At 41.4% G+C, this 27,878-nt stretch overlaps 1 protein-coding gene across 3 annotated transcripts; it reads left to right on the top strand.

The window, feature by feature from the left end:
* The first annotated feature begins 64 nt into the window (after positions 1-64).
* Positions 65-27,878, top strand: LOC115176708 (uncharacterized protein YBL113C). Of its 3 annotated transcripts, none has more exons than XM_029736912.1 (9): positions 65-236; positions 6,279-6,344; positions 6,834-7,055; positions 13,734-13,792; positions 16,015-16,113; positions 16,439-16,601; positions 17,260-17,333; positions 25,872-25,976; positions 26,260-27,878. In XM_029736912.1, exons 2-9 carry the CDS (start codon positions 6,314-6,316, stop codon positions 26,512-26,514), a joined length of 1,008 nt encoding a protein of 335 aa, XP_029592772.1. In that variant the 5' UTR covers positions 65-236; positions 6,279-6,313; the 3' UTR covers positions 26,515-27,878. The 3 variants fall into 3 exon arrangements, with proteins under 3 accessions (XP_029592772.1, XP_029592782.1, XP_029592789.1); XM_029736922.1 differs by having other exon boundaries at positions 6,251-6,344; XM_029736929.1 differs by lacking the exons at positions 65-236; positions 6,279-6,344; positions 6,834-7,055 and adding an exon at positions 13,562-13,627.

Below are 27,878 nucleotides of genomic sequence, written 5' to 3'. Positions count from 1 at the left end.
GCTCTCTGCCTGTAGTCTCCTCCTCTCTGCTAGTTGTGACTAGTAATTGAGTGGGTGTGCAGGTGAGAGTTTCCACTTAATAGGTTGCCTCTCCTGTGCTGTCACTAGGAAGAACAGAGGGTAGTGACACTGGGAGAAAAGGAGAGCGGCGAGACGGAGAGAGAGAGGCTCTACACATCATCCGCAGCTGATACAGACAGTTTCATCCTCAGACTTTTGCTCAACGCTACACACGGGTAAGCACTTGTGGTTGTTTTTTCTGAAAACATTTAGTTAAACATTTGTTTGCGTTATTTTGTTTCCATTACCTGCTTATCTCAGGCTTATTAAGTTCAACAAGGAGGGTTGCCATGGTTGCTTAAAGATGATAGTGTAGAGAATAATGTTGCTTACGTTTACTTCACAACAATATATATCAGGTTATGTTACTGGCATTGAATGCTTCCGTATTTTCACATAGTACAGTGCCTTCTGAAAGTATTAAACTGAGATGTTTTTGTCCCTGGCCTACACGCAATACCCCATGATGTCAAAGTGGAATTATGTTTTTTGACAATTTTACAAGTTAATATAAAAGGAAAAGCAAAAATGTCTTTAGTCAATAAGTATTCAAGTCTTTTGTTATGGCAAGCCTAAATAAGTTCAGGAGTAAAAATGTGCTTAACAAGTCACAAAGTAAATTGGATGGACTCTGTCGAACAGTGAATTTTGAACACAGATTTAACCACAAAGACCAGGAAGGATTTCCAATGCCTCGCAAAGAAGGGCACCTATAGGAAGATGGGTAAAAAAAAGCAGACTTGGAATATCCCTTTGAGCATGGTGAAGGTTTTAATTACACTTTGGATGGTGAATCAATACAACCAGTCACTCCAAAGATATAGGCGTCCTTCCTAACTCAGTTGCCGGAGAGGAAGGAAACCGTTCAGGGATTTCAACATGGTGACTTTAAAACAGTTACAGAGTTTAATGGCTATGATAGGAGAAAACCGAGGATGGATCAACAACATCGTAGTTGCTCCACAATACTAACCTAATTGACAGAGTGAAAAGAAGGATGCTTGTACAGATACAAATATTCCAAAACATGCATCCTGTTTGCAATAAGGCACTAAAGTAAAACTGCAACAAATGTGGCAAAGAAATTAACTTTATGTATTGAATACAAAGCCTTGTGATTGGGGAAAGTCCAACACATCACCGAGTAGCAGAGTTGTGGACTCGAGTCACATGACTTGGACAGAAGTCTGACTTGAGTCACACATTTGATCACTTGAGACTTGACTTGACAGAAAATTAAATAACTTGAGGCTTGACTTGGACTTGGAGCTTTAAGACTCAATATTCGACTTTGACTTGAGACTGATGACTTGCCAGGTTTTGTAATGTCCACACAGCCAGAGACAGTAGCTGCAGCATCTCCCTTGCAAAAAACATGCAACAGATTGGCTAGTGAAATGCACACTCTGTCTTCTGATTGGACCAGCGAACTGTCAATTGACACAGGTCGGGTGAGCTAGCGAACAGATTGCTGATTTGCTGTACAGCCATATGATCAGGTGCAGCGCAAACGTCAAATTGTAGGGAGAAAGGATTGCCAAAATAAATAAATATGCAGGTGCAAAAAATGTTTGGTGATCAAGAATATTAACAGTTTACTTTGCAAGCTCACTTGTAATTGAGCATTAAGTTTTACTTTAGTGCCTTATTGCAAACAGTATTCATGTTTTGGAATATTTTTATTCTGTACAAGTTTCCTTCTTTTCACTCTGTCAATTAGGTTAGTATTGTGGAGTAACTACAATATTGTTTATCCATCCTCAGTTTTCTCCTACTGGTCTTTCGGGAAGTCAAAATTGATTGAAATTGATCATTTACTTATGAAGCTTGTATTGCACCATAGGCGCATCTTTCCACTTGTGCTCTCCAAACTCCCACCAGTGGAGAGCACTTTGTTCTCTTGTTGAAATGTTTGCTGTTGCTTTCACACGTTTAGATGAATATATAATCAATAATCATTAAGTCTCATTAACACGAATGTACCTATTTAACAATGGATGTGGAAATTGCCTTTTACATCGTAGAACCCAGTTTATGGGTTGTAATTGCCAATTGGTTAATTGTATGGTCCTATGGTCTTTTGGGCTATTGCCTGTGTATGTTTGGTCAATCTGATTGTATATTTTGTATGATAAGGCACTTTCCCTATTGGATCACTAGGACCTGTAAATAAATCTACACTTTGAGCACGTCAACCTGCCTTGCCTTCTGCTGATTTCATACCCTTAAGACTGCTACAAGGTCCCTATTTTACAATTACAAAATTCAAATGTGTTTTAGACAAAATAATGAAAAAGGGTGCCTGGTAGATTCAATAAAAAGGCAAATATTTGTAGTTGAACAAGTCATTGCATGTATAGATTTGTTTAACTTGACTTGAGACTTGACTTGAAAAAACTTGTGACTACTCGACTTGACTTGCTCTTAGAATGCACAAGTTGGACTTGACTCGAGACTCGAGCCATTCTACGTGGGACTCCACTTGCGACTCGGACCTTGTGACTTGAGACTTGCTTGTGACTCAAATAATAGTGACTTGGTCCCACCTCTGCTGAGTACCACTCTTCATATTTTCAAGCATGGTGGTGGCCCCATCATGTTATGGGTATGCTTGTCATCGGCAAGGAAAAGGGAGTTTTTTAGGATAAAAAGAAACGGAATAGAGCTAAGCACAGGCAAAATCCTAGAGGAAAACCTAGTTCAGTCTGCTTTGCAACAGATACTGGGAAACAAATTCACCTTTCAGCAGAAAGTTCCTGAGTGGCCTAGTTACAGTTTTGTCTTCAATTGGATTGAAAATCTATTGCAAGAGATGAACATGGCTGTTTAGCAATGATCAACAACCAACTTGACAGAGCTTGAAAAAGTGCCAAAGGTGATTCTAACATGTTTTGACTCATGGGGTTGAATACTTATCTAATTAAGATACTGCATATTAGTGTGTTTTTTTTTGTTTTTTGTATTTAAACAATTTTAGAATTTTTCTTTCACTTTGACATTCTTGAGTATAGATCATTGACAAAGAATGACAATTAAATCCATTTTATTCCCACTTTGTAAAACAACAAAATGTTTTTTAAAAGGTGAAGCAGTGTGAATACTTTCTGAAGGCACTGTGTATCTATAGTATGCTTGTGTCACAATTAATATAACATTTGACAGTGGTTTTATCTAAAACCCTCACTACATGATTTGTTATTTTAATTGGACTGTGTGTAGGTTAAAATCATATTTTTTCTAAATATATGCTTTTGTACAGACATACAGTATCTAGAAACCAGTGGCATTCAAATATGCAGTGATTTAATATAATTCTTGACAGTTTCCTACACTTACAGTACAGTGTAGTGACTTACATGGCATCCTCCAAGTCAGCAGGTAATGCTGACTCAATGTGATAGTTAGCCGTGTGAGTTACTGCACAAGGATGTGGCACCTGACTACACAACCTTGAATACACAATTCAGTGCCTTTGGAAAGTATTCAGACCCCTTGACTTTTTCCACATTTTGTTAGGTTACAGCCTTATTCTAAAACGGATTAAATCGTTTTTTTCCCTCATCAATCTACACACAATACCCCATAATGACAAAGCAAAAACTGTTTATTTAAAATGCTAAAAATGCTAATATATAATTAAAAAAAACTGAAATATACATTTACATAAGTATTCATCCTTTACTTAGTATTTGTTGAAGCACCTTTGGCAGCTACAAGCTTGGCAAACCTGTCTTTGGGGAGTTTATCCCATTATTTTCTGTAGATCCTCTCAAGCTCTGTCAGGTTGGATGGGGGAACGTTGCTGCAGAGCTATTTTCAGGTCTCTCTAGAGATTTTCGATCAGGTTTAAGTCCGGGCTCTGACTGGGCCACTCAAGGAAATTCAGAGACTTGTCCCAAAGCCACTCCTGCGTTGTCTTGGCTGTGTGCTTAGGGTTGTTGTCCTGTTGGAAGGTGAACCTTCACCCCAGTATGAGGTCCTGAAAGCTCTGGAGCAGGTTTTCATCAAGGATCTCTCTGTACTTTGCTCCGTTCATCTTTCCCTCGAGCCTGACTAGTCTCCCAGTCCCTGCCACTGAAAAACATCCCCACAGCATGATTCTGCCACTACCATGCTTCAGCGTAGGGATGGTGCCAGGTTTCCTCCAGACGTGACACTTGGCATTCAGGCTAAGAGTTCAATCTTGGTTTCATCAGACTAGAGAATCTTGTTTCTCATAGTCTGAGGGTCTTTAGGTGCCTTTTGGCAAACTCCAAGCGGGCTGTCATGTGCCTTTTACAGACAAGTGTGTGCCTTTCCAAATCATGTCCAAACAATTGAATTTACCACAGGTGGACTCCAAACAAGTTGTAGAAACATCTCAAGGATGATCAATGGAAACAGGATGCACCTGAGCTCAATTTCGAGTCTCATAGAAAGAGTCTGAATACATATGTAGATAAGGTATTTCTGTATTTAATTGTTAATAAATCCTGTTTGCACTTTGTCAATATGAGGTTTTTTTTCATACATTTTCGATTATGGCTGTAACGTAACAAAATGTGGAAAAAGTTAAGGCGTCTGAATACTTTCCGAATGCACTGTATATTTATATATTATATTTTAATATATTATATTTCATATACTTTAAGCAATATAACAGTTTTCCTTTACACAAACACCTATAACTAGACCTACTTTTTTTTTAAAGTGGGCTATTTGTCACAGATTCCCCGTTACTGCTGCTCATTCCGTGCACCAGTTCCGGAGGTCTACTTCACCGCCCTCTAGGCGTCACTGAACTATCTCATTACGCACACATGATTCCAATTCCCGTTGATTAGTAATTGTATATATGTGCCCCCTGATCGTCAATGTCTTGTCAGTTATTGTTCCCATGTCCGTTGGTCTGTGATACCTGTGATTTGTTATTTCGGCTTTCTTGCTGCGTGTATTGTGCACTTGTTATTACGGGGTCTCGTGTATTGTTGCGCATTTGTTATTACAGGTCTCAACCCGTGTAGTGTATTGCCGGTCTCATCCTGTGTATTTATTATAGGTTTTACCTCGCTCTTTTGTTTGGGTTACATCCCTGTGTTTTTGCATACGTGTTTGTTTTGGGCTTCTTCCCCGTGCCTTTCATGGCATGTTGTGTTTTTGGGTGGAGTATTAAAAAACCCTATTACGTATAACTGCGCCTGTCTCTAATCATTTATACAACGTGACACTATTAGCCACTGTTTGACCCTCAGTATCCAGGGTGGTGAGCCCAAAGGAGACTGTGTGGTTGGTTCCTAGGGAGGGATGAAAACATGCCGTGCTTAGATATATTGCCCCGGGGACATCACGAGGAACAAACACATTTTAATTGTGCTCATGGCTGAACGGCTGCCAACCGACACGACCTAACAAAATCATATCCTTTGATGACACACGCATGTGTCTGATTGTTTTAGCAATGATTATTTTCTCAATATTGTAATTTACCAGCCACAATGTGGTTGTGAGTGGATGGTTGTTTTACAGTTCAACATCTATTTTCTATTCCTAACTCTCTTTTCTACCTCTCTTTCCTGCCCTTAACAAAATTTTACTTACAAATCAGGCGCTGCGGCCACTGCAAACCATCATCAGATCAGTTTCCCCATAGAACAATTAGGGAATTGTTTGCAAATGAGCCCTCGGATAGATGATGGCATAAGATCAAAGGATAAGTCCAGGTGGGACATAATGAATGGACATGTGTAAACAGTCTGATTGCTCTACTGAATCTAACATAGGTTGTGTGTCAACGGCAAAAGGCATAATAGACCTATGGATTTGGGTCTTTATTTATGTGGTTTGTGGTATTACTTTTGTCCTCTTCATGCTCCAGGTAGCATTATTCAATAGTCAGGTAACCACGATGCTATAAGACAATAAGGAACCTTTATATCACAATATTCAGGGTGTCACATTTCACTGTTTCTCAGTTTATTTCTAAATGTAAGATCTTCTGTGCCTAAGTCCTACTGTAGCAGTGTTAATCGTTAAAGGGACACAATCGTTCTTTATATTGTTTTAAGATTATAGGGGGTCATTTTCTTGGGAACTTTTCTTCTTATCGTTTGTACAAAAACACCATAGCCACATACTGTATGTACTGTAGATACTGGTGTGGAGCTGGAGAGAATTAATATCATGTTAAAACTTATACTGGGTCAAAATGAAGTCTTCATGACTTCTCTTTCCCTTTCTAGACTGGACTAAGGGCTCCTACTCCCTCCAGAAGATTATGGCCTCAACTGCTTTTTTTAAAGACACAGGTATGTTTACTTTCTAAAACTGCCCATTGCCTAATGTTTTTTTGCATAGACACATACCGACCGATTCTTGAATAATATAACTTATATAACTTTAATCAAAATTATATAAGTTACCCATTGATTCTCGAAGAATATAACTTATATAACATTAATCAAAGTTATATAAGTTATACTATTCAAGAAACTATGGGTAAATATCAATAATTGAAATGGACAGATTTTCAAATCCCAGATTGTATCTTTAAGATTCTAGACTGTACCTGCAACTGCAGTTAAACTGCAAAATGACTGCCGTAAAAAAAAAATGTGTTATGTTGGACGCAGTATTTCCAGCATACTGCAGTTATACTGCACTCTGAATGCAATCTTTTTTTGTAAGGGAATGACTCATATAACCCACATATGACAACGCATGGTTAAAAGCTTGTTATGTTTAATAGACAGGACCTGCTAAATGATGATAGCTGTATGCCTCTCCTCTATGAACAGGCCTCCTGCTCTTCTTACTACTGGGACTGCAGCCATCGTCATTTGTTTCAGGACAAAACACAAACTCAAGTTCCAATTCAACGACCAATGCTTCATCAACTGTGATGTCAACTGGCATGAGTACTGACTCTGCAGCAACTATCGTGACAGCTACCACAGCTCAAACTACAATGTCGTCTGCCATTTCTTCTACGAATACTACAATGTCTTCTGCAGGGTTGGGTAGGTTCCTTTCTGAATGTAATCCATTACAGTTACTAGTTACCTATCCAAAATTGTAATCAGTAAATAACTTTTGGGTTACCCAAACTCAGGAATGTAATCTGATTACCTTCAGTTACTTTTAGATTACTTTCCCCTTAAGAGCCATTAGAAGAAGACAAAAACGTATGTTACCAATTGAACTAAATATGTTGCCGGATAAATCAATGTTAAAGTTCACATAGCTGGCCATATATGGATGTTACATTTTATTTTATGGGTTGGATATGAAGGCTTCTTCTAACCCATTGCTTTCTACTGCATATAATAATATGATTAAATTATATCTTTACATTGAAAACCAAGGTCTACCAGAATTCCAGTCAAAACACCAGTCTCAACGTCAACAGTGAAGAGGTGACTCTAGGCAGAGTTACAAAGAAAAAGCCATATCTCAGACTGGACAATAAAAAGAAAAGATTAAGATGGGCAAAATAACACAGACACTGGATAGAGATATGGCTTTTTCTTTTCAACTCTGCCTAGAAGGTCAGCGTCCCGGAGTCGCTTCTTCACTGTTGACGTTGAGACTGTGTTTTGCGGGTACTATTTAATGAAGCTGCCAGTTGAGGACTTGTGTTTGTGCTTTTCTTTAAAAAACAAGGACATTTCTAAGTGACCCCAAAGTTTGGACACACCTACTCATTTAAGGGTTTTTCTTTATTTTTACTATTTTCTACATTGTAGAATAATAGTGAAGACAACAAAACTATGAAACAACACATATGGAATCATGTAGTAAGCAAAAAAGTGTTAAACAGATTCTTCAAAGTAGCCACCCTTTGCCTTGATGACAGCCTTGCACACTCTTGGCATTCTCTCAACCAGCTTCACCTGGAATGCTTTTCCAACAGTCTTGAAGGAGTTCCCACATATGCTGAGCACTTCTTGGCTGCTTTTCCTTCACTCTGCAGTCCAACTTATCCCAAACCATCTCATTTGGGTTGAGGTCAGGTGATTGTGGAGGCCAGCTCATCTGATGTAGCACTCCATCATTCTCCTTCTTGGTCAAATAGCCCTTACACAGCCTGGAGGTGTGTTGGGTCATTGTCCTGTTGCAAAACAAATGATAGTCCCACTAAGAGCAAACCAGATGGGATGGCGTATCGCTGCAGAATGCTGTGGTAGCCATGCTGTCACACCAGCCTTCGCTTTGGCTCCCCCTCCTGTCCAGCTCAGGAATTTGGCGTCGCCGGCCTTCTAGCTGCTGCCGAACCTACTGCTGGCAAACGCTCTTCCCTCATCAACCCCGGACTTGACTTGTTATGTCACGTGTGCTCCCTCTCTGGCCTCTAGGTCACCAGGCTGCTCATTATGGCGCACACCTGTCACCATCATTACGCGCACCTTCGCGTCATCAGAATCACCTGGTCTCCATCACCTCCTTGATTACCTGCCCTATATATATGTCACTCCCTTTGGTTCCTTCCCCAGGCGTCATTGTTTCTGTTTCAGTTTCCTGTCTGTGCGATGTTCGTGTTTCTTGTTTTGTTTATTAAATTATGCACTCCCTGAACTTGCTTCCCGACTCCCAGGGCACACGTTACACGTCATCATTACACACACCTGGGTACAATCCTCACTCTATCACTGTGTATATACTCCCTCTGCCATTTGTCTTTGTCGGTCATTGTAAATGTTGCTTGTTTTCCTGAGAGGAATCTCTCCTACTATTTCCTGAGTACTTTATATTTTGCACTTTGAGTTCGCCCTGTGCCTTTTTGTTTATGAAGATATATTTTGAGCACAACAGCGTTTGGGTTTCGTCCCGCTTTGAACTAAATAAATTCTGTAGTTTTAAACCTACTGCCTACTCCTCTCTACACCAGTGCCTTAAATGTGCCTTATATCCTCTGCAGCAGAGGTACCTCTGGGTCTTCCTTTCCTGTGGTGGTCCTCATGAGAGCCAGTCTCAACATCGCGCTTAATGGTTTTTGCGACTGCACTTGAAGAAACTTTCAGTTCTTTAAATGTTCCGCATTGACTGACCTTCATGTCTTAAAGTAATGATGGACTGTCATTTCTTTTTGCTTATTTGAGCTGTTCTTGCCATAATATGGACATTTACCAAATAGGGCTATCTTCTGTATACCACCCCTACCTTGTCACAACACAACTGATTGGCTCAAATGCATTAAGAAGGAAAGAAATTCCACAAATGAACTTTTAAGAAGGCACACCTGTTAATTGAAAAGCATTCCAGGTGACTACCACATGAAGATGTCATCAAGGATAAGGGTGGCTACTTTGAAGAATGTCAAATATAAAATATATTTTGATTTGTTTAACACTTTTTTGGTTACTACATGATTATATATGTGTTATTTCACAGTTCTGATGTATTCAATATTATTTTACAATGTAGAAAATTTTGAAAATAAAGAAACTCTGGAATGAGTAGGTGTGTCCAAACTTTTGACTGGTACTGTATATATATAGTTGAAGTCGGAAGTTTACATACACCTTAGCCAAAAACATTTAAACTCAGTTTTTCACAATTCCTGACCTTTAATCCAAGTAAAAATTCCATGTCGTAGGTCAGTTAGGATCACCACTTTATTTTAAGAATGTGAAATGTCAGAATAATAGTAGTGAGAATGATTTATTTCAGCTTTTATTTCTTTCATCACATTCCCAGTGGGTCAGAAGTTTACATACACTCAATTAGTATTTGGTAGCATTGGCTTTAAATTCTTTAACTTGGGTCAAACGTTTCGGGTAGCCTTCCACAAGCTTCCCACAATAAGTTGGGTGAATTTTGGCCCATTCCTCCTGACAGAACTGAGTCAGGTTTGTAGGCCTCCTTGCTCGCACACGCCTTTTCAGTTCTGCCCACAAATTTTCTACAGGATTGAGGTCAGGGCTTTGTAATGGCCACTCCAATACCTTGACTTTGTTGTCCTTGAGCCATTTTGCCACAACTTTGGAAGTATGCTTGGGGTCTTTGTCCATTTGGAAGACCCATTTGCGACCAAGCTTTAACTTCCTGACTGATGTTTTGAGATGTTGTTTCAATATATCCACATAATTTCCATCCTCATGATGTCATCTGTTTTGTGAAGTGCACCAGTCCCTCCTGCAGCAAAGCACCCCCACAACATAATGCTGCCACCCCCGTGATTCACATTTGGGATGGTGTTCTTCGGCTTGCAAGCCTCCCCCTTTTTCCTCCAAACATAATGATGGTCAATATTGCCAAACAGTTCTATTTTTGTTTCATCAGACCAGAGGACATTTCTCTAAAAGTATGATCTTTGTCCCCATGTGCAGTTGCAAACCATAGTCTGGCTTTTTTATGGCAGTTTTGGAGCAGTGGCTTCTTCCTTGCTGAGTGGCCTTTCAGGTTATGTCGATATAGGACTCGTTTTACTGTGGATATAGATACTTTTGTACCTGTTTCCTCTAGCATCTTCACAAGGTCCTTTTGCTGTTGTTCTGGGATTGATTTGCACTTTTCGCACCAAAGTACGTTCATCTCTAGGAGACAGAACGCGTCTCCTTCCTGAGCGGTACGATGGCTGCGTGGTCCCGTGGTGTTTATACTTGCGTACTATTGCTTGTACAGATGAACGTGGTACTTTCAGGTGTTTGGAAATTGCTCCGACGGATGAACCAGACTTGTGGAGGTCTACAATTTGTTTTCTGAGGTCTTGGCTGATTTCTTTTGATTTTCCCATGATGTCAAGCAAAGAGGCACTGAGTTTGAACGTAGGCCTTGAAATACATCCACAGGTACACCTCCAATTGACTAAAAATGATGTCAATTAGCCTATCAGAAGCTTCTAAAGCCATGACATAATTTTCTGGAACGTTCCAAGCTGTTTAAAGGCACAGTCAACTTAGTGTATGTAAACTTCTGACCCACTGGAATTGTGATACAGTGAATTATAAGTGAAATAATCCGTCTGTAAACAATTGTTGGAAAAATTACTTGTGTCATGCACAAAGTAGATGTCCTAACCGACTTGGCAAAACTATAGTTTGTTAACAAGACATTTGTCGGAGTGGTTGAAAAATGAATTTTAATGACTCCAACCTAAGTGTATGTAAACTTCCAATTTCAACTATATATTTATATATAATTTATAAGTCCGAAAATGTATGTAGCAACTACATATTGCCCCTTTAAGTCTATCAAAGTGTGCGAGTTTGAGCATGTGTCCATTAGGCCTTATATATCAGGATGAGTTAGATTGAGCAATAAAAGCCCCACTTTTATTCCATAGGCTGGTATCCGCACTTTGCAGCTTTTACAAGAGCACATTTTTCACTGGCTGTCCACTGGTTTCAAAAACAATGATTGATAGACAGCTTAAACTTCTTGAATTCAACCATTATTGGGTTCAAATACACATTTAGATTTGTGAACAGCCATGCACAACAACCACAATCCATAAGGCGCAAATAGGTAAATGAGAGAGCAGCAGTGTGACTCACATCAATGCGCTATGTAGATATCAATAATAAGTGATATCCATATCACCATAGACTACACCACTGCTGTCATCCTTACCTCCAAGCGTTTATTCAAGTTGGATAATTTTTGGATGCTGATAGCAGTCGCACCATTGGAAGACATAGCTTGGACTGTAGCCTACAAAAACCTATTTTCCCGCGATCGATCAAACACATTTGGTGTGTCATCATAGTGGTCTCTGACTTGTGGTCAGACTTCCTCTGGTGGAACAAACTTTTTTTGTCATTGCTGATCTGAATGTCAATAAGAAGTGTCAAAGATTTTCTTTTGCAAACATCCTTTCTGAAATTAAAAGTAATCCTAGAAGTAATTACAATATTTTTGTTGGTAACGTAACGGATTACAGTTACCGATTATATTTTTTTGTAATCCCTTACATGTAACGGATTACATGTAATCCGTTACTCCCCATCCCTGGTTGTCTGGCATTTCTTCTATGAGTACTACAATGGCATCGGACTCAGCAACTATGATGGCAGCTACCACGGTGCAACATGCTGCTAATCTAATTCATCCAATACAGTGCCTTGCAAAATTATTCATCCCCCTTGCCGTTTTTCAGATTTTTTTGCATTACAACCTGTAATTTAAATGGATTTTTATTTGGATTTCATCTAAAATTGGTGAAATTAAATTAAATAAATGTACTTGTTTCAATTTTTTTTTAAATAAATACAACTGAAAAGTTGTGTGTGCATATATATTCACCCCCTTTGCTATGAAGCCCGTAAAGAAGATCTGGTGTAACCAATTACCTTCAGAAGTCACATAATTTGTTAAATAAAATCCACCTGTGTGCAATCTAAGTGTCACATGATCTGTCACGTGATCTCAGTATATATACACCTGTTCTGAAAGGCCCCAGAGTCTGCAACACCACTAAGCAAGGGGCACCGCCAAGCAAGTGGCACCATGAAGACCAAGGAGCTCTCCAAACAGGTCAGGGACAAAGTTGTGGAGAAGTACAGATCAGGGTTGGGTTATAAAAAAATATCTGAAACTTTGAACATCCCACAGAGCACCATTAAATCCATTATTAAAAAATGGAAAGAATATGGAACCACTTTAAGCCGTACACTCCACAGAGTTGGGCTTTACAAAAGAGTGGCCAGAATAAAGCCATTGCTTAAAGAAAATAATAGGAAAACACGTTTGGTGTTCGCCAATAGGCATGTGGGAGACTCCCCAAACATACAGAAGAAGGTACTCTGGTCAGATGAGACTAAAATGTTGCTTTTTGCCCATCAAGGAAAACGCTGTGTCTGGAGCAAACCCAACACCTCCCATCAACCCGAGAACACCATCCCCACAGTGAAGCATGGTGGTGGCAGCATCATGCTGTGGGGATGTTTTTCATCGGCAGGGACTGGGAAACTGGTCAGAATAGAAGGAACGATGGATGGCGCTAAATACAGGGAAATTCTAGAGGGAAACCTGTTTCAGTCTTCCAGAGATTTGAGACTGGGACGGAGGTTCACCTTCCAGCAGGACAATACTGCTAAAGCATACTGCTAAAGCAACACTCGAGTGGATTAAAGGGAAACATTTAAATGTCTTGGAATGGCCTAGTCAAAGCACAGACCTCAATCCATTTGAGAATCTGTGGTATGACTTAAAGATTGCTGTACAGCAACGGAACCTATCCAACTTGAAGGAGCTGGAGCAGTTTTGCCTTGAAGAATGGGCAAAACTCCCAGTGGCTAGATGTGCCAAGCTTATAGAGACATACCCCAAGAGACTTGCAGCTGTATTTGCTGCAAAAGGTGTCTCTAAAAAGTATTGACTTTGGGGGGGTGAATAGTTATGCACGCTCAAGTTTTCATTTTTTTGTCTTATTTCTTGTTAGTTTCACAGTAAACAATATTTTACATTGTGTAAATCAAATGATACAAACCCCCCACAAATCTATTTTAATTCCAGGTTGTAAGGCAACAAAATAGGGAAAATGCCAAGGGGGTGAATACTTTTATAAGCCACTGTATTTGTTCAATGACAACAGCCATGACCTCCACTTCAAGAAGTGTAACCATTGACAATTTAGGGAATACAATGGCAGGTAATACAAAATGCTGATTGTTTTATGAGTTTACATTCAGGATATTTGGTAGATATATTATTTTGCCACTTTGGTCTCACACTACATGTTGTCCTTGCTAACACAGGTAGTGGAACCACAAGCACGGACAATACCACTTCATGGGGCACCAGTGGCATGACCATGGTGAGTCTAGTAGTTTAGTAGTCTAGTAGATTTAATATATGATATATTATGTTAACACTTTATTTGAAGGGGTATACATAATGCATCTATATCACCTTTATGAAACCAATCATGACACCTTTGTGAATATTGCAGTATCATTCATAGCAACCTTCATTACAGATTTTTTACTCAACGTCATTCATGAGGCCACTAAGTAAAAAGTCCTTGGAATTATTGCAAATTGTCTAAGAAAATAATTCAGTTGAATTTGCTGATATGCGCCTCTTTTGCACCGTAAGGCAGCTTAAACAAAGAGCTCTTTATATTTTGTATATATTTTTGATGATTTTAAGTGTTTTTTGTTTTGGCTAAGTCATTTAGTGTTTATTGGGTATATTTGGTTGTTTTCACCCATAGAGTTGAAGGACTGATGGCAAGTCTACTTGTGTGGTTTGGCTGTACCTAGCTAGCTAATATTTGCAATTAGAAGATCTCACTAAGCACCCGTTTCTTGACGAACGAGACCGGACTGCATTTTGGAAATGGGGATGATTGATGTGGACTGATGTGTGGTGAATTTTCTTTGCGCTGTAGCAGCTTCAGAGGCATCACCCAAGTGGGTGCTACTCGTTAGTTTTGGAGGAGTACTAAGTCCAGGCTACAGAGATGTTGAGCTGAGGGCGACATCAGGGCCAGCAAGCCAACTGCATCATCTGGCATCGATCATCTGGCATCACCATCATCAAATCATCTAGCCTAACTCCAGTGGTTTGTCAGAAGCCCCAGTCTCTGTCATAAGTGGGTACACTCTGTTGTGACGGAACTCTCAGAGCTGGCTTCATCAACATCAATTTCTTTGTTTTATTAATCTACCTAATTGTTATGTCAATTTACATTTTTCCTTTTTATCTGTTGACCTATTCTGCAATTCAGCTTTTAGCTGCAAATGTGTAGCCTGCAAGATTAAATGAACCAATGAAACAATATAGCCTTCATCTAACAATATACCCCACTCATTATCTACATTTCATTGATACACTGTAACCTGATTCATTTTCTCCAGCAGAGAGACAGGTCATACTGTATCAGTTGACAAGTCACATAGAAAAGGTGATCTTGTACAATGTTGCATGGGGCAGAAATGGGCATTCACACACAGTGCTACACAAATACCTTTTTACTGTAGGCTGCTGCTTTACAATACATTCTACCCTGATATCTGATTATTTATTTTACTTATGTACAGTATAAGGATACTGCAACTGATAAAAAATTGGTTTCCCGTAAACTTTGCCGTCAAGTTATAGCTAAACACTGTATGGAAAATGGTACTTACCATTATTTACCGTCTACCATCTACTAAAAAGAACAGCTTTGAAAATTGTATCTAGTATTTTTTGCTGTTGGATTAAATGTTAATTAAAATGACTTAACGGTGAGTCTGTCATTATCGGATGTATAGGTGACTAAAGGAAATGTTCTTATGGTATTTCATGAAAAACTTTTGCATGTATGACTCAGGGGTTAAATATGTATTCAACTCCAATGAATGCACAGTGAAAGGTTCTGAACATAAGATAATGGGTATTACTCAGTGTTTTGAAAATACACACCCTTACATCTGAAAATGTGCCAAAGTGATTGAAAAAAACTGTAAGTGAATACAGACAGTTTTTTTCAGTTCTACCACTGTGTACATAACCACAGTGCGTGTGTGTTGGTGGGTGTGGGTGTGAGTGTGAGTGAGGGGGTTGAGGGGATGGTGACTGGGCCCATGTTTGTGTCTGTGCATGTTGGCACCGAGGAATGAAGTAACTTGGTGGGAGAGATTATTTCATGGTACATGTAGTCCGCTTTACCATCCCTTTTAATGCCTTATCTGGGAGCTTTCCTCAAGACAAGCAATTTCACATCAATTAGCATGCACGATGTCACCCTTTATAAAGCACCGTTTTTGAGGGAATTAGCCAGTTATGTCACCTTTAGTAATGCCCTCTACGTTGGTTATGTCATCCTTTATGCACCCTTTATTATGGAGTATGACATAAAAGTACAGTTGATCTGTGTAGTGCAGACTTTATGTATGCTGTATAGACTTTCTAAGTTGTACTTCATTCAAAGTCAGACCGATATTACTGTTGTTTGATTGTTTAGAGAAAGCATAGATAGATGCGGTGCCCAGTATCCGATCGTCTCTCTCTCTCTCCTTCTCTCTCTCTCGCTCTCTCTCTCTCTCAAAGATATCCTGTCAACAGTTCTCCTGTAACTACTCAGACTGCTACGATGTGTACATGAATATGACTTCTGTTTCATGCAACGCTAATATCACCTTCTGTGAGGTACAGTATACGCGATGTGTGTATTGCAGAATTTTTGAATTTGAATAATACAAATTGACTTACATTTCTTACACAACTTTTGCATGCTATAGTTCATATTGCATCTGCTGTCATTAATTCATGCCACACCTATTTTAGATACGATCTTCCTGGCCCTACTACTAAAAGTTTCACACCATTTTTTTTAAGTCAGTTGCATTCGCAACAACTATACCGGAATGTGGTTTTAACTTCATCTTTTATTCCCTTGTTTAACAATAACAAAACATTTACATGTATTTGTTTTTAAGAGTGTGCTGACAAAATGTGTGTGATACTTTCTCAGCTGAAGAGACAGGAAGACATGACTTACACCGGTGGCTGCAGTTCCTCCTGCAGTAATGCCTGTGTCAACGACACTCAGACCAACTGTACCATGGGATGCTGCAACTCCACTGGCTGTCTTAGCTCTACCCTGGCCTCCATTTTTGGCACAAACACTACAACAGGTAAACCGTTTTTAGTTTTCCCCCCCAAAAAATGTACAATAAAGAAAACCAATGTCCCGTGGCCTACGATGGTCCACTGGTTTAAACCGCTGCCTCTGTATCACATGCACTGTGTACCTCTGAGAGCATGGGTTCAAATCTGTCCCACTGCTCAAGCACCCTCTCTCCTCCTTACTTTCTTCTCTAGCCATTCTGTCTAATAAACACAAAAAATACCTAAGGGACTAGCCCACTCCATAAAAATAAATTGGATATCTAAGTGCCCTCCCTGTATTATGATTGTTTTCTATGCTATTCTGCAATTCTTCAGTTTCCTTGTAAATTGTGTGCAAGACTCAATAAAGTCAAAGTCAAAGCGTACTATGGTGTCCTTAGTGTTAGAATTGGTGAGCCTGTAAAAACCCTGTCTTTTACTGTGAGGGAGACTGTTACTGTATGGGGCTGAGCTATGTCTGTTGGTCTGTTGAACTATTAGTTTTCTGACAATGCATAGTATCTTATCACTATTCCTTTCATTTCAACACATCTGTAAAACATGTCATTTATTTTGATTAAATCTGAATTGCATTATATGAGCATGAAAGTACAATGCACTATGTACAGTGCAGAATTGAGACATGAGTCATCTCAAAGATACTTATTTTATTTGTTCCTCCAGTGACTACTGTGATGATGAGCACCGCCACCACAACAACAGCAGCAGCCACCACTACAACTGCTGAACCAACCAATGTAAGAACTAGCTTTTGGGCAGCAACTTGACGTTCTCAGGTTGATGTAGGCCCACAACAGTACATTTCCCAATATGTTAGGGTACATTTATATACACATTAAAGGGGCAATCTGGGAGTGTGTGTGTGTGTGTGTGTGTGTGTGTGTGTGTGTGTGTGTGTGTGTGTGTGTGTTTGTTAGAGCTGTGACGGTCATGGAATTTTGGATGACAGTTATTGTCAGGCAAGTGACCGCGGTCAACATTATAATAGTTTTAAAGACACATTTTCTCCTCTCCTCCGCTCCCGTGCTGCTGTTGCAGGGAGGGGGAGTTGTCTAGACAACCAAAGACACCTTGCTTGTTTCAGCAAAGAGCAACAGTGTTTAATCACTGAGTCCATGTTAGCACGTAAACGGACTCAACTGTATGAATGCCCGGTAGTCCCGTCTTCAGTGAGCTAGCTGTTTGTCGTCGGCTCTAGGAACCGGCTCTTGTAGGAGAACGTTGGGAGCCGGTTCGCATATCAGAAGAGCCGAATCTATTTATAAAAATATAACAAAAATTAAGATATGAATAATCAAAAGATTTAAATGAATAGAATTAACTAATTCAAAGAACAAAAAAAAAATAATAATAATATTGGCCTAAATGCTCAAGCGCACACACATTCGTTCTGACTGTCTGCTCAGACTAACAGCCTCACCTGTTGTTCCTGTCAATCAGACACGCAGTGTCAACCAATGAACCAAAGCCGAGGAGAGAGAGGAAGGACAGCTGTGAAAACAACAGCTGGAAAATGAGTCGGAAGCACAGTAGCATTTGGATGCATTTTAATAATGTAGACAATGTTAGAGCACAGTGTAGAATTTGCCAAAACAAAATCTCATATTAAGCCGGTTCTACGCACAACCTACACCGGCATATGCGAACTGTGAAGCTAGCTGTAGCGGAGCTTCAAGAAACTAGCGGGCCTGCCAGTGATAGTGGTGGAGCCAGCACCTCCACACGTGGAGATGTATCCACTCAGTTAAGTAGGCCTACTCCGCGACCCACAGCCTGAGCTGAGGCCTAAACAAGACTGCACTACAAGGTGGAATTCAACATTTTATATGTTGAAGCGGTTTCTTGAGTCAAAGGATGCCATCATCTCTACCCTGGCCATTGTCAATGCACCTGTTGATGCTCTGACCCAAGAGGAATGGGAGGTGGTGGAGGAGGTGTGCAGAGTCCTGGAACCCTTTGAGCAGGTCACTGTGGAGATCAGTGGAGAGAGGTACAGTAAGCAGTTATTACTACATCATTATTTAATCCAGTATTATATATGTATGTGGGCAGTAGATGAGAATGTAGTATCAGTAGACAACACATAAACCTGAACTAATAAGTTACTGTTCTCTCTTTTCAGCTTAGTCCTGTGTAAGGGTCTGCAGCGAATCACAGCCAGCCACCAGAGAGAAGTAAATATAACCACAGGATATGTGACAGAGTTGATTGACACCCAATGTTCATCAATGGACAGAAAGTTCTACAGAATGGAATATAATCACGTGCTATCAGAAACCGCTGCACTTGACCCCAGGTTTAAGAAGTTAGCCTTCACTGAGCGATTGATGAGGCTTTTCAAAGAATAACCTCAGCAGCAGGGAGGGACAGCCCCAGCAGTCAGCTGGGGCTGTCCGGGGCAACAGGAAGAAGAGGGATCAGATGGAGCAGAAGCACCAGCAGTAGTGCCACAAACGTCTGCTGTTTGGATGTTGTTTGACGAGAGAGCAACTGGGGATGCAGCACGAAGGAATCCCTCAGCAGATGCCATAACGGAGGTCTGATCCTATTTGGAGGAGCCCCTCTTTGAAAGATCTGCAGATCCTATGAGCTGCTGGAAGAACAAGGCCTCTGTCTACCCACGGCTAAAGTCATGACAGAGAGACTCTGCATAAATGCAAATGTTTAATAGCATTCTTTTTCATCACAAACCAATGCATTTTTAAATACATTCTGGTTAATAGTATGATATCATTTAATATTTGAATTAGAATTGTTTTACACTGTCACGTCCTTACATTTACATTTACATTTAAGTCATTTAGCAGACGCTCTTATCCAGAGCGACTTACAACGTCCTGATCATAGAAAGATGTTACTTTCTATGGTAGAGTAGGTCAGGGCGTGACAGGTATTTTCTTCTCTATGTTTTCTATTTCTATGTTGTCAGGGTCTAGTTTTGTATTTCTATGTTGGGGTTTTGTTTGGGATGATCTCCAATTAGAGGCAGCTGGTCCTCGTTGTCTCTAATTGGAGATCATACTTAAGTAGTGTTTTTTTCCACCTGGGTGGAAAATAAAATGTGGAACGACACACACGCTGCACTTTGGTCCGCTTCTCCTTACGACAACCGTGACAGAATCTCCCACCACCAAAGGACCAAGCAGCTTGCCCAGGAGAAACAGGAATGGACTTGGGAGGAAATTCTGGACGGGAAAGGACCCTGGAGTCAGGCTGGGGAGAATCGCTGTCCGAAAGAGGAAATTGAGGCAGCTGAAGCGGAGCGGCGATATTACGAGGCACTATACCAGCCACGAGGCAAGTACGAGAGGCAGCCCCCCAAAAGATTTTGGGGAGATTGGCAGAGTCAGGTAGGAGACCTGAGCCAACTCCCCGTGCTTACCGTGGGGAGCGAGTGATGAAGCAAGCACCGTGTTATGCGATGATGCGCACTGTGTCGACAGGGTGCATTCACAGGCCGGTGCGATCTGTGCCCGCGCCCCGCATTTGTCGAGCTAGGTTGAGCATCCAGCCAGGGCGGATTGTGCCAGCTCTATGCTCGAGATCTCCAGTGTGCCTCCACGGCCCAGTATATCCTGTGCCTGCCCCACGTACCCGGCCTCCAGTGAGTCTATTCAGCCTGGTACGCCCTGTGCCTGCTCCTCGCACTTGTCCTGAGGTGCGTGTTACCAGTCTGGCGCCACCTGTGCCAGCCCCACGCATCAGGCCTCCAGTGCGCCTGCCCAGTCCGGGGTGTCCTGTTCCTGCCCTCCGCACTCGCCCTGAGGTGCGTGTTACTAGTCTGGCGCCACCTGTGCCAGCCCCACGCATCAGGCCTCCAGTGTGCATTCCCAGTCCAGAGCTTCCGGCGACAGTTCCCAGTCCAGAGCTTCCGGCAACAGTTCCCAGTCCAGAGCTTCCGGCGACAGTTCCCAGTCCAGAGCTTCCGGCAACAGTTCCCAGTCCAGAGCTTCCGGCGACGCTTTACAGTCCGGAACCTCCTGAGACGGCCCGCAGTTCGGAACCTCCTGAGACGGCCCGCAGTTCGGAACCTCCTGAGACGGCCCGCAGTCCGGAACCTCCTGAGACGGCCCGCTGTCCGGAACCTCCTGAGACGGCCCGCTGTCCGGAACCTCCTGAGACGGCCCGCTGTCCGGAACCTCCTGAGACGGCCCGCTGTCCGGAACCTCCTGAGACGGCCCGCAGTCCGGAACCTCCTGAGACGGCCCGCTGTCCGGAACCTCCTGAGACGGCCCGCTGTCCGGAACCTCCTGAGACGGCCCGCTGTCCGGAACCTCCTGAGACGGCCCGCTGTCCGGAACCTCCTGAGACGGCCCGCAGTCCGGAACCTCCTGAGACGGCCCGCAGTCCGGAACCTCCTGAGACGGCCCGCAGTCCGGAACCTCCTGAGACGGCCCGCAGTCCGGAACCTCCTGAGACGGCCCGCAGTCCGGAACCTCCTGAGACGGCCCGCAGTCCGGAACCTCCTGAGACGGCCCGCAGTCCGGAACCTCCTGAGACGGCCCGCAGTCCGGACCCTCCAGCGACGGCCCGCAGTCCGGACCCTCCAGCGACGGCCCGCAGTCCGGACCCTCCAGCGACGGCCCGCAGTCCGGACCCTCCAGCGACGGCCCGCAGTCCGGACCCTCCAGCGACGGCCCGCAGTCCGGACCCTCCAGAGACGGCCCGCAGTCCGGACCCTCCAGAGACGGCCCGCAGTCCGGACCCTCCAGCGAAGGCCTTCAGCGACGGCCCGCAGTCCAGAGTCTCCAGCGGCGGCTTGCAGTCCAGAGTCTCCAGCGGCGGTCCGCAGTCCAGAGTCTCCAGCGGCGGTCCGCAGTCCAGAGTCTCTAGCGGCGGTCCGCAGTCCAGGACCTCCAGCGGCGGTCCGCAGTCCAGGACCTCCAGCGGCGGTCCGCAGTCCAGAACCTCCAGCGGCGGTCCGCAGTCCAGAACCTCCAGCGGCGGTCGGTAGTCCAGAACCTCCGGTGATGATCCACAGTCCGGTGACACAAAAACGGAGGGATCAGCGGGCGGAGCGGGGGTTACGCCCTGAACCGGAGCAGCCACCTCTGTTGGAGGATCCGCGGGATGAGAAGGTTCTGCTTACTGCACCAGAGCCGCCATAGACATTTGCACCCTCCCTAACCCTCCCTTTTTTGGGGAGGGGGTTCTTTTGTTGTCGGTGCGTTCGGAGTCCACACCTTTGGGGGGGGGTACTGTCATGTCCTGACCATAGAAAGATGTTATTTTCTATGGTAGAGTAGGTCAGGCATGACAGGGTTTTTCCTCTCTCTATGTTTTCTATTTCTATGTTGTCAGGGTCTAGTTTTGTATTTCTATGTTGGGGTTTTGTTTGGGATGATCTCCAATTAGAGGCAGCTGGTCCTTGTTATCTCTAATTGGAGATCATACTTAAGTAGGGTTTTTTTCCACCTGGGTTTGTGGGAGACTGTTTTTGAGTAGTGTAGTGTATGTTTCAACTCTGCGTCACGGTTTGTTGTTTTTGTTCGTTTAGTTTATTGTATATGTATTGCATAGTTTCACAGTGTAAATAAAATGTGGAACGACACACACGCTGCACTTTGGTCCGCTTCTCCTTACGACAATCGTGACATACACCAATCATAGTCAAACTATCACAAACTGTTTGACTTGAAAAAATGCAAAACATATATTTTTTAAAGAGCCGTTTGGGAGCCAAAAGAGCCGGCTCTTATTGGTGAGCTGAGCCAGCTCACTGAAAAGAGCCGGAATGCCCATTACTACTCTGAAGCTCTGTCACAGTGATCATTGCGTTCTTGGTCACCTCCCTGACCAAGGCCCTTCTCCCCCGATTCCATGTTTGGCCGGGCGGCGTACTCTAGGAAGAGTCTTGGTGGTTCCAAACTTCTTCCATTTAAGAATGATGGAGGCCATTATGTTCTTGGGGATCTTTCAATGCTGCAGAAATTGTTGGGTACCCTTCCCCAGATCTGTGCCTTGACACAATCCTGTCTTAGAGCTCTACGGCGGTTCCTTCATCCTCATGGCTTGGTTTTTACTCTTTTACTCTTATGCACTGTCAACTGTGGGACCTTATAGAGACAGGAGTGTGCCTTTCCAAATAATGTCCAATCAATTGAACTTACCACAGGTGGATTCCAATCAAGTTGTAGAAACATCACAAGGATGATCAATGGAAATGGGATGCACCTGAGCTAAATTTCGAGTCTCATAGCAAAGAGTCTGAATACTTATATTTTTGCTTTGTCATTATCGGATGTTGTGTGTAGATTGCTGAGGAATTAAAAAATTGCAATCCATTTTCGAATAGGGCTGTAACGTTGCAAAATTTGGAAAAATACTTTCCGAAGACACTGTATACAGTGGGGTATGAAATTATTCACACACTTGATAGAGATGAGCAATAATGATTGTATAAAATAAATAATTCAAATACTGAGCTATAGTGTATGCTTAAAAAAATGAAATTGCTCAGAGAAAGAGATTTGTTTTACCAGGTAATATTATTTTTCACACTTCCGGTGAATTTACTAAATTACTCACGATAAACGTTCACAAAAAACATAACAATTATTTTAAGAATTATAGATACAGAACTCCTTTATGCAATCGCGGTGTCCGATTTTAAAATAGCTTTTCGGTGAAAGCACATTTTGCAATATTCTGAGTAGATAGCCCGGCCATCACAGGCTAGCTATTTTGACACCCACCAAGTTTGGTACTCACCAAACTCAGATTTACTATAAGAAAAATTGGATTACCTTTGCTGTTCTTCGTCAGAATGCACTCCCAGGACTTCTACTTCAACAACAAATGTTGGTTTGGTTCCAAATAATCCATAGTTATATCCAAATAGCGCCGTTTTGTTCATGCGTTCAAGACACTATCCGAAGGGTAATGAAGGGTGACGCGCCGGCGCATATCGTGACAAAAAAATTCTAAATATTCCATTACCGTACTTCGAAGCATGTCAAACGCTGTTTAAAATCAATTTTTATGCAATTTTTCTCGTAAAAAAGTGATAATCTTCCGACCGGGAGTCGTTGTTTTTGTTCAAAGACTGAAAAAGTAAAATGGACTCTTCACGTGCATGCGTGCGCCCGTCTCATTGTTCTCAGATCAACCACTTACCAAATGCGCTACTGTTTTTCAGCCAGTAACTGCAGAGTCATCATTCAACGTTCTGGCGCCTTCTGAGAGCCTATGGGAGCCTTAGAAAGTGTCACGTTACAGCAGAGATCCTCTGTTTTGGATAGAGATGACAAAGAAGGCCAAGAAATGGTCAGACAGGGTACTTCCTGTACAGAAACTTCTCAGGTTTTGGTTTTACTCACAGACACCATTCAAACAGTTTTAGAAGCTTTGGAGTGTTTTCTATCCAAAGCGACTAATTATATGCATATTCCAGTTTCTGGGCAGGAGTAATAACCAGATTAAATCGGGTACGTTTTTTATCCGGCCGTGAAAATACTGCCCCCTATCCATAACAAGTTTTAAGACATGAATGTCAGTCAATGCGGAACATTTCAAGAACGTTGAACGTTTCTTCAAGTGCAGCCGCAAAAAACATCAAGTGCCATGATGAAACTGGCTCTCATGAGGACCGCCACAGGAAAGGAAGACCCAGAGTTACCTCTAATGCCGAGGATAAGTTCATTAGATTTACCAGCCTTTACCAGCATCAGCCTTTACCTCCTCCAGGCTGTGTAAGGGCTATTTGACCAAGAAGGAGAGTGATGAAGTGCTGCATCAGATGACCTGGCCTCAACAATCACCCGACCTCAACCCAATTGAGATGGTTTGGGATGAGTTGGACCGCAGAGTGAAGGAAAAGCAACCAACAAGTGCTCAGCATATTTGGGAACTCCTTCAAGATTGTTGGAAAAGCATTCCAGGTGAAGCTGGTTGAGAGAATGCCAAGAGTGTGCAAAGCTGTTGTCAAGGCAAAGGGTGGCTACTTTGAAGAAACTAAAGTCTAAAATATTGTTTTATTTAACACTTTTTTTGTTACTACATGATTATATATGTGTTATTTCAATATTTTGATGTCTTCACTATGATTCTACAAGGTAGAAAATAGTTAAAATAAAGAAAAACCCTTGAATGAGTAGGTGTGTCCGAACTTTTGACTGGTACTGTATATACATGTATATCAGAAATTATTCACAACCCTTGACTTTTTCCACATATTGTTGTGTTACAGCCTGATTTTTTTGTCACTGGCCTTTTTTTGTCATTTTTACAAATTCATAAAAAAATTGTCAAGAATCAATAAGTATTCAACCCCTTTGTTTTGGCAAGCCTGACTAAGTTCAGGAGTAAAAATGTGCTTAACAAGTCACATAAGTTTCATGGACTCTGTGTGCAAAAACAGTGTTTAACATGATTTTTGAATAACTACCTCATCTCTGTACCCCACACATAGGTTCCTTAATCAATCAGTGATTTTCAAACACAGATTCAACCACAAAGACCAGAGAGGTTTTACAATGTTTCGCAAAGAAGATCACCTGTTTGTAGATAGGTAAAAAAAAAATGTATCTGGCATTGAATATCCCTATGAGCATGGTGAAGTTATTAATTATGGTGTATCAATACAATCAATCACTACAAAGATATAGGCATCCTTCTGAACTCAGTTGCCGGGGAGGAATGAAACCATTCAGGGATTTCACCATGAGTTTAATTGTAGTTACTCCACAATATTTACTTAATTGACAGAGTGAAAAGAAGGAAGCCTGTAAAAATATTCCAAAACATGCATCTTGTTTGCAACACAGCATCTAAAGTAATACTTTAGTGTCCTGAATACCAAGTTTTATGTTTGGGGCAAATTCAATACAACACATTACTGAGTACCACTCTCCATATTTTCAAGCATAGTGGTGGCTGCATCATGTTATGGGGGTTGAATACTTATCTTATCAAGATACTGTATATTAGTGTTTTATTTGTTGTAAATTCTTTGGTCTTGTTCAAATTTTTCTTTCACTCTGACATTACAGAGTATATTGTGTTGATTGTTGACAAAAAATGACAATTACATACATTTTTATCCCACTTTGTAACGCAACAAAATGTGGAAAAAGTCAAGGGGTGTGAATACTTTGTTTTTTAAAACGGTTATAAAGGATATTTTATTTTCAAGACTGTCTTCATCCATAATCGTCAGTTACTCGATTATACGGTAATTGTCCATCCCTAGTGTGTGTGTGTGTGTGTGTGTGTGCAAATGACTCAATGTCAGTGAATTTAACAGTCTTTATTTTACATCATCCATCTATTTGCAGAAACTTAAGAAGTGCCAGATGTTTCAGTGCACAGAGCAGGACTGTTACAAGACTTGGATAACCAAAGACCCAATGCCTTGTCCCCTCAACCAGCCCTACTGTGAGGTAGGCTTAAAAGTGCACCCCCACTCTACCCTATTCATCATTCTATACCCATAGTAGACAAACTAGACATCCTTCATTGAACTGTAAATGCTGTAGGATACAAATGTACACTTTAAATATTTTATAACGAAAGAAGGAAAATACATTTGGCCACGACAAGAATGATTATCTGTTATGATCTCAATAGCATCTCTCAGACAAGAGAGAATTTCCTTTTGCCAATCTCGTACATACTTAAACTCATCAAACTCCATGCATTCTCAATCCACGTTTCTCTTTTCAGCTGAAAAAGATAACAACTGGTTCAACAACAACCTGGATGGGAGGCTGCAATGCCAACTGCACAATAAACACCTGGTGTACGACCACAACAGATACATGCCACCAAGAGTGCTGCAACACCTCCATGACCTCCTGCCTCAAGCTGGATGGTACTCTGAACGTTCCTTCTTCTGCCACTAGGGGTCTGCACTTCCCTTTAGCAATGTTCACTGCTGCTCTGCTGGTTTGTCTGCTCAGCATTGGTTCTCTGGTTTAAACTGGGTCGTGTTCAGTAGGTACCAGGCGGGGGGGAAAATTATTGAAAGAGGGAGGAAATACCTTGACTTGTACGTTGCAAAATGGTTTAAAACGTTGCCTGTCGTGTGACTTAATGAACACAACCCTGATGTGTCGACCTACTGAGCCATTGCTTGAATAGTATACAGCGGTAGTAGTTAGCACAGCAAAACCTGGTTCCATTCCACATGAATACTATACTGGTTGTAGGTCTAGCCTACTCTTTTTTTGTTTGTTTGTTTGTTTGTTTGCTTGTATATGAGATGTATTGAGATACTGTATATGAAGGCTTATATGTGCTTTTGAGAAATTTAGGCAATTTAAGTGATAATGATTCCCCTATGTGAGTCCAAACCAAATGGGTTTAAATTGTATTATTGAAGAATATGACGATTAATATGGCTACAGAAAGCTATTCGACCATACCATCATACCCATTTATAAATCAGTAATGCGTAAAACATAATCCACAGAAGATGATAGCTATTTATGATCATAGATGACTGACCTAATGTATGGTACGATAATTAATTATCTGCTTTTTGATACTTATTGAGATTTGTGTAAGTTGAAGTTTACAATTATGACATTTTCATAAATGTCCTCTTTTTTTAGGCACACTGTTATTTTCTTTCGCCAGTGGTTTGCATGATGACTTGCATGTTTTCTTTGATTTTGCACTGGCAAAGACCTTCTAGCCTGGTCTCAGATCTGGTTGTGCTCTTGCTCACTCAATTGCTCATTGACAAACCAAACATGCCCAGGACAAGGAGTTGGCATGATAGCACAAACAGACTGGCACTCAGGCTAAAGACTTTCTCCAATACAAAAGCAAACATCTGTTCTTTACAGATTTTGCATAATAACTCAGTTATTACCTAGTCCTAGATAGCATATTGTGAAGGACAGATTGACAACTAATGCACTTATAAAATTAAAATAAAAACATATATTGGGCTATAGATGGTGTTTGAAATATTTGTGCTGACACATTGAGGTGTAATTCATATCTGTGAATGTAGTCATAAACTGTATAACTGTAATGTGTGTTTTACTCCTTTTATTATGTAGCTGTATTCTCATTTATAATTCACCATCATAACAATATGGAAATTGATTTATAAAAATTGGATTATAAAAATGTCAAAGTTTTTATTTTTGCAGTAGTTTCATGGAAAGTTGACATACAACACCGGATATGTCATATCTAATACTTGGAGAAAAGTTACTAAAAGAAATGTGTCATGTTGAATACTTTCTACATTGTGTATATTGTACAAACTGTAACAACTGCTTTTAAAGCCATATAAATATAAATGAAATAAATGTTTGACCAAAGCAAAA

The sequence above is a fragment of the Salmo trutta genome, chromosome 3 (genome assembly GCF_901001165.1).
Source record: "Salmo trutta chromosome 3, fSalTru1.1, whole genome shotgun sequence".
Classification (NCBI taxonomy): domain Eukaryota; kingdom Metazoa; phylum Chordata; class Actinopteri; order Salmoniformes; family Salmonidae; genus Salmo; species Salmo trutta.
This window is presented reverse-complemented; position numbering and strand designations above follow the sequence as displayed.